Source organism: Epinephelus moara, chromosome 22 (genome assembly GCF_006386435.1).
Source record: "Epinephelus moara isolate mb chromosome 22, YSFRI_EMoa_1.0, whole genome shotgun sequence".
Lineage (NCBI taxonomy): Eukaryota > Metazoa > Chordata > Actinopteri > Perciformes > Serranidae > Epinephelus > Epinephelus moara.
Genome location: NC_065527.1, coordinates 2,941,378 through 2,948,870, shown reverse-complemented (window position 1 = coordinate 2,948,870; position 7,493 = coordinate 2,941,378). Strand labels below are relative to the sequence as shown.

At 42.9% G+C, this 7,493-nt stretch overlaps 1 protein-coding gene across 1 annotated transcript in view; it reads left to right on the top strand.

The window, feature by feature from the left end:
- Positions 1-1,330, top strand: part of med10 (mediator complex subunit 10) — a 6,576-nt gene extending 5,246 nt beyond the window's left edge. Inside the window, exon 4 of the mRNA XM_050035602.1 lies at positions 521-1,330. Coding sequence (XP_049891559.1) covers positions 521-616 — 96 coding nt within the window. The 3' untranslated portion in view covers positions 617-1,330. The remainder of the gene's footprint in view (positions 1-520) is intronic.
- Positions 1,331-7,493: the final 6,163 nt, after the last annotated feature.

Sequence of the window (7,493 nt, the reverse complement as noted above, 5' to 3'; positions counted from 1 at the left end):
CGTATATCTTTTTCCAACCTCTCCAGGTAACGAGTATCATTAATACACGACGTGCCCCAGGCACAACATTTAGCTCCACATCCACAAAACCAGCCTGAAAATGAAGGAAGTCTGAAAGAGTTCATGGAGATCAGCTGTGTTGTTGGAGCTGGCTGATGCTGCACTATGATTGGCCAATCTGTGTTCGAGGGGTGGGACTTAACAAAGGGTCACTTGGCACATGCAGCATGCCGTTGGTGGTGGGAATGTGTAACGAACGAGTAAAGTTAGCAAGTGCTAGCAGTTTGCTTATCTGCAAATTCTGGGAAGTGTGTCTTAAATAATGTGTCTTTATCGCTGTAAAGGCCTCCGCATTTTAAACGTCTTAAATGAAGTTATGGAAATGGGTTAAGATGTTGTTAAAAAGTTTTAAAGATGCATCAGTTAAAATGTTAAGGAGCCCCTGTTTATTATCTTCCACATAAAATGAGAAGCAGTGAATAAATAATAAACCAACCTCTGCTGTTGTGTTTTGTTACAGAAATTTAAGAGCCTTCTAATCTCCGAGCTCAGCAAAGTGTTTCCAGAGGAGATGGTGAAGTATAAGGCGATTCATGGAGAGGATGCCCCCTCCTAGTGACTGCTGCACCATGACCCCTGACCTCCAACCTGTGACCCTTGAAATGAAAGCCTGAGTGGAGTTTGATCGAGCAGGTTCCTCTGTGGTCGCCCGCGGAATATGATAATAACCCATTATTATTTTTGTTAAATATCGTGATGCTGTTGCTGACTGGTACCCTGAGGGGGAAGGTTTTGTTCCTGCTCAATGTGCTGACTCAGCCAATCCTGTCCTTCCTCTACATTTCAACTTCATTTTAAGAAATCCAGATTATTAGCAGGTGTTTGGGAGGAGCAGAGAGGAAGCACATCACTTTCAGCTGCTTGTTACCAGGAGACACATTTGTGTTTAACGTCCCTGTTGATGCATCCACTCAGCTCGCAGCAGAAGCAGTTTCTACAACTCTCAACTGTACAGAAGAAAATATTCAAGAGCTGCGAGGCACCTGTCTGATTCTGCATTAAGGACTCCATCAGTTGTACATACAGTATATTTATACTCTCTACCTTTTGTAATGCTTCCTGTCATTGTGCAACATGCATTTGTACCACACATGACATTTTGTATCAAGCTCAGGTTTCTAATCTCCACGATTATTGAATGCAAACGCTATCTGCTCTCGATAATTCTGTGCCTGATCGCTCGACATGGTCAGAAATGAGTCCATTCTTTATTTGTAACTTGTTTATATTATAAGAATTTTTGTTAATAAATGATCCTTGTTGGACTGATGCTGCGTTTTAATATTGTTTTATTACACTGATGTAAAGACAATGTTTTAGCAACAGATTGAATGAAATAAGTAATTTTGGTGTTTGAATTCTTTGATGACAGAATGATCTGGTGTGGTCTTCTGCTGCTGTAGCCCATCTGCTTCAAGGTTGGACAAGGTGTTGTTGCTTCAGAGATGGTCTTCTGCACACCTTGGTTGGAACCAGTGCTTATTTGACTTCCTGTTGCCTTTCTATCATCTTGAACCAGTCTGGCCATTCTCCTCTGACCTCTGGCATCAACAAGGCATTTTGGCTCACTGGATATTTTCTCTTTTTGGGACCATCCTCTGTAAACCCTAGAGATGGTTGTGCTGAAAATCCCAGTAAATACTCAGACCAGCCCGTCTGGCACCAACAACCATGCCATGTTCAAAGTCACTTCAATCACCTTTCTTCATCATTCTGATGCTCTGTTTGAACTTCAGCAGCTCGTCTTCACCATGTCTACATGACTAAATGTTAATGAGCTGCTGCCACGTGATTGGCTGATTAGCTATTTGCATTAACACCTAATAAAGTGGCTGGTGAGTGTACATGTACAGTAGGTTGAGATTATTATTATTATTTATTATAGTCACAATCTGAGCCCGTCAGTGGCAAAAACAAGTGCTTTTAGTGGATGTAAATTGAGGATGCACAATTGCTCGCAGGGATTACATTGCAGTTGGTTTCGCTGTTTTTAATATTGGACCAATCAAAAACAAAATTGTCTCCATGAGTCCCTTGGACATAAAAACGAGGCAAAATAGGGTCCAGGTTAAAAAATACTTTAGAGTCCTTTTATTAATTATGTCTCCCCCTAAAATATTATTTTCAGGGATGGAAAAAATACTGTAAAATATCCCAAATCAAACTAGTGCTGATATTTATATTAAGTTTAAAAATGGTTATTATATGGAATTCTTTCAAAAGCCCACAACTCAAGATGATTGTCAAAATAAAGAACTGCGACATGGGAAATGTGTCAGTGGGCCGCCTGCAGACACGCATGAACACGAGGACAGATCAGTGACACGTTCAGGGTCCCTCAGCTCAAGTGTCACAGCTCAAGCGTCTCGCAGTGTAACTTTACAGTACACAGCCTGTGTAAGTGTGTCTGCGTGTCTCTAAGAAAGGGACAGATGCTCTGGAGGCAGACAGGGCTGCGTCATCAGGCAGGTTATGGCCCACCACGCCTCCTCCTGTTCAGGCTTAACCACAATGACACGCCCCTCTGACCCTGGAGGCCGATCCTCTGGGACAGGAGGAGGGAAATGAGCCCTGTTATTGGTTTGTGATCTATGCAGCGAAGTCATACAGACAGCCCTCTTCCCCTCGCTGTCACTCATCCCTGAGGGCTTCCAAACACGTGTCAGGAGAGTGGAACCAATCTCCTCATGTAGCACATTTCCCAAAATATTAAACTATTCAGAACTATGGGCACACTTCCCTGTATGATATGCAATTAGCACACACTTTCTCAGTTGAATTCTTTTGGCAAGGACAGTTGTGTGCACAGCCACAAAGCCTGAATGGGAGAGGTACAAAAAACGAGAATATAAAAGACAGCGTTATTCAGTTTGCTCAAAAAGCTTAAGTGACACGTGATTCAAACATGCAGGAACCTTTCTTTTGTATTCATCATTTATGAGCATGTTCATGTGGTGCTATTAATACAGTATCTTTAAATGCTCTGTATAGATGGAGTCCATTTAATTCATTCTACAACGAAAGAGCTGATCCAAAGTGCAACATGATCTCATCCCTACATGTTATATTTTGACATTAAGGCATCATTAAAATAATGCTGGAGGCAGCCTTTTACGTTTTACCATAACGCAGAAGGGGTTGGAGGTGAGTCAACTCACGTGACTAGGAAAGGGTTGGCGGTTAAGTTTAGGCAACAAAACTGCTTGGTTGGGGTTAGTAAGAGATTGTGGTTGATATTTACTGACTAACAAGTGACCAATGACTCACGTGACTAATAAAAGATGACACAAAATAACTCAGCATTGACTTTTAGTTTCACATGTGACACAAACACCAGTCTCGTGGGTCAAAGTCCTGTGCTTGTGAGACCCATCCACCTCGACTCCCACTGGACTTTTATGCTTTTAATACTCATCCGTTGCTCTCAATATCTAATAATGACGTGTAAGGGTTTACATTGGGACTGGTTGAAAGCCCGGTGCGTCTCACACCGATGCTAAAGGGTGCCCCAGCATTAATATAGTGACGCAGGGGGCACTGCCCAGATGGTGTGTATTTACAGCTGGTTGTTATTCCCAGGCCCGTGACTGATAGCAACACACAGGGCACCATTTAGTGTCTTTATATGATTCTTGTAACATGTGGCTAATGTTGTGAAACGGTTGTGGTTAGATTTAGAAAAAGATCATGTTATGGGTTAAAATAATAGAAAGGTCAACAGCTTGGGAAGTTTTCTATGTACAAGTGAAGCAGTGATATTAAACATAAAGTGATGAAAACTAATCAGTTTTGATGAGAATTTGTCAAACGGACAGTCATTTTTTTGTTTTTGGGGGATGTTGTTCGTGATATTTTGAAATGAAATGGCAGCTTTGCTACTTTCCCCTTTTTGTCAGGATGCTCGTTGCCAAATTTCATACGACTACTTTCATATGACTATTTATTCCATCGTAGGGCCCTAATATTTGCATTTACATCGTTTTGCCCCATTTGGGCCCCCTGTGACTAAATGGCCCCAAGTTGGATGTGCTTGTTATCATCTTGTGATGGTCCAAGGTATACACGGGCTAACAGGAAATAATAATGAAAAAAAGGTAGTAAAAAACATCACGAGGGTTTGACCTGGCTCCCGACCTATAAATATGTCAGGTGAGTGATGTTAGTGCGCAACAATGTACTGTAAATTACTTACAACAGTGATTTTGGTTTCATATTGGACATGAACTGCAGTCTCTTGGGTGAAAGTCCTGATCTGTTTGACCTCGAACTGTATCCAACTCAGAATTTTGTCAGTCACATCAGATTTAATATCATTTAATTCGAGCCCTGTGATAGTCTGGTGACCTGTCCAGGGTGTACCCTGCCTCTTGCCCAATGTCAGCTGGGATAGGCTCCAGCCCCCCCGCGACCCTCAAGAGGATATGCTGTTAGAAAATGGATGGATGGATGGATGGATGAATATTTGTCGATTCGTTTTTTTTCCATATAAAGTTTTAACAGGGCTCAGTGGGACATTCTGCTAAGCCAATGGCGCTAACGATGAATCAGAAATGTGCAACATTTTTCATCAACACTAGAACACTAAAATTAGACCCAGTCCCGGATGTGGTCAACCTGAACAGACCCAGAAAGAGACACATAAATTTACAAGCATCTTCAGCCAGGAAACAGGAAACCCATGACGCCCTCAGCAGGATAAAGTCATTGTACTTAAAGTGGCAATTACCTCACAGCATCTGTCCTTCAGTAAGGTTGCAAACATTCCTGTGTTTTACTCACCCTCAGCATCATTTATCAGATTCCGTCAGCCACCTCTATTCCTCTGCTCTTCATTTCTAGCCTATTTTTACCATTTGACCACGCTCCTCTGTCTCTGGATGACGAACATCCTCGCTGCATCCAGCCACAGCGGCGGTGGTCAAGGGCACCCTTTCAATCCAATCACAAGCCAATTCAGAGGGACGAGAAATCAAATTAAATGCTGTTTTTATCCAGTTTGTGACTGTGTCTGCTCACCATGACATTTCTTTCACGGGGTGACACTCTGACTATGTGTGGGGACGTGTGTCGTGATGCCTGACTAACCGCAGAAGGAGAGGGAGAGCGCATTGTGCTGTAAATATGTCTCAGTATGAAGTGCTGAGGTGTGCTGCATGACTCATCCAAGGTGACTGAGTCTTTCTCCTCTTATCTTCTTGTGCGTTCAGGCCAGCATCATATTCCTTTACCCTCTTCTCTCTTTGTCAGTGGCCAACGCTTTCTCTTCCTCTGTGGCGTCTCTCTCTGTGTAGCAGAGGAGCAGTCGTGTGTTGGAACAAAGTCAGCCGTGTTGACTGACATGATTCATGTGGAGGTGGACTCTCTTCCTCTTTGCTGTTAGTCGTTCTCATCGGCTCGAAGGGTGCTGTAACGCAGAGGGACAGAGTTCATATAACACTCTGGGTAGAGTAAATACTGTAATAGCCAGATCCTGTGATATTTCACTCCATTCTCCAATTTCATGCTGTAAAAGGGACACTTGACAAATTGCACGAGCGCAGTGCGCCGCTGTCTTTGTCCTGCAAGTATCACATTGTGAAGGAGTGTTTGGTGTAGTGTCAGGTTATCTGGTGCCTCTGCAGCCTCTAAATAGTTAATTCAGTTCCCTGAAAACATGAATTTGGGTCAAAGAAAGACTTAAAAATGAGCACGCAGTTAGGGATCATCACAAGACGGTTAAGAAATCTGATTTATTTCAGGCATTTATTTTTTGCTTAGCTGAGAGAGCTTTTAATGGCATTTTTTGTAACCTGGTTTTTAGGACCCTAATGGTGTCTAGTTAAGAATATCTCTTGTTGCCAAAGTCAATTCATGGCCTATGGGGTTCATTTGATGGCCATCTTGAATTGATGTCCTCGCCAACTCCTGAACCAGACAACATACAAAGACAAATTAATCCACTTTTTCATATAATGTGAACACTAGGAATCAAATGGAGAGGTAACTGACACACTGCAATCACTCTTTATTGGTAAAAAAAAATGGGCAAATGACACATTTTAGGCTCATAACAATAGAGCTAGCCAAATGTAGCTACTTTATTATCTTACATAAATCTCAAGGTTATTAAATGGATGAGGTTTCAGGATTCAGGTTTCAGGTCGGTGAGGAGGACTTCAGATCAGACCAGGTAGTGAAATGACAGCTGTATACTGTGATCTCACAGTAGTTATACCTGTATATTACAGTATATTTAGCAGCATGCTCCTGTAAAATGACTTTATTTAACTGTAACTTCACAGTTAATGTACATTGGATTAATGTGATTTAGCAGAATTACTGTATTTCACTGTAACCTCACAGTTAAACTCCACATATTACTGTGATTTAACAGTCTACATAAACATAGTTTCTAGAAGACAGAGTTGAAATATGTTTAGAGAGGTAAGGAAAGCTAATATAACACAGCTCCGGTCTACAGGAATTGGAAACAGACTCTATTGCCTATTTGTAGCATTTTTCCACGTTTATAAACCACCTTTACCAAACATACATGCTAATTTTGGTGCAGACGGGTTATTAAACTCTCTTCTGTGCAGGGTTGTTCATCTTGTTTTACCCTCCAGCCTTGAAGCCTCTCCTCTTCTGTGGACCTTAAGAAGCTCGGCCGTGCTTCATCGTTTGTGTAATGTATCACATTTCCCCCCTTTTTTTATTTTATCTTCATGCAAATGCTTGTGGGAGTTTAGGATCTGGAACGGCGGTTGAAATGTAAAATCCCCCCGTTGCCCTTGGGTCGGCCCAGGAAACACAAAGGCGGGGGCTGCTGCCTTTGATGCTATTAGCATAATGTCTTTCTGATGCTAATGCTAAGAGCCTCCGACTGACCGCTGCAGCTCACACGGCCCACAGCCACCATGGTCTTACACGGCTGCTGATCGCGCTCTAACTCGCTCTCGTCTCCAGCATTGTGACCACTGGCCGTCTTGCCTCAGCTTAGCGACCGTCATTCACCTCAATGAAGGTCAGGAGGCGGACCCCCTCTTCCTTCTGTCGCCCTGGTCACCATGGAAACACCCCTCCCAATCGCCATCACCCACCCTTTCCCTCCCCTCTCTGGACAATGGCCTTTGCTGTGTGTGTGTGTGTCTAAGTGCTTTATGTTAGGGGTGTGTGTGTATGTGTGTGTGTGTGTGTGTGTGTGTGTGTGTTGGGTAATAGGCCCTGTCTCATCACAGCTGATTTGTGTCAGTGATTGTACAGTATTCAGGGCTCAGATATGAATTGTAAAACACATCACACTGGGAGATTCACTCCTACGCACTGCTCTCTGCACATCTATTAACTCCACACACACACACACCCCACACACACACACACACACACACACACACATGTATGCAGGCACAGGCACACACAGTGTGAAGTCAAAGCGCCCTGCTGTGGAGGTGAGC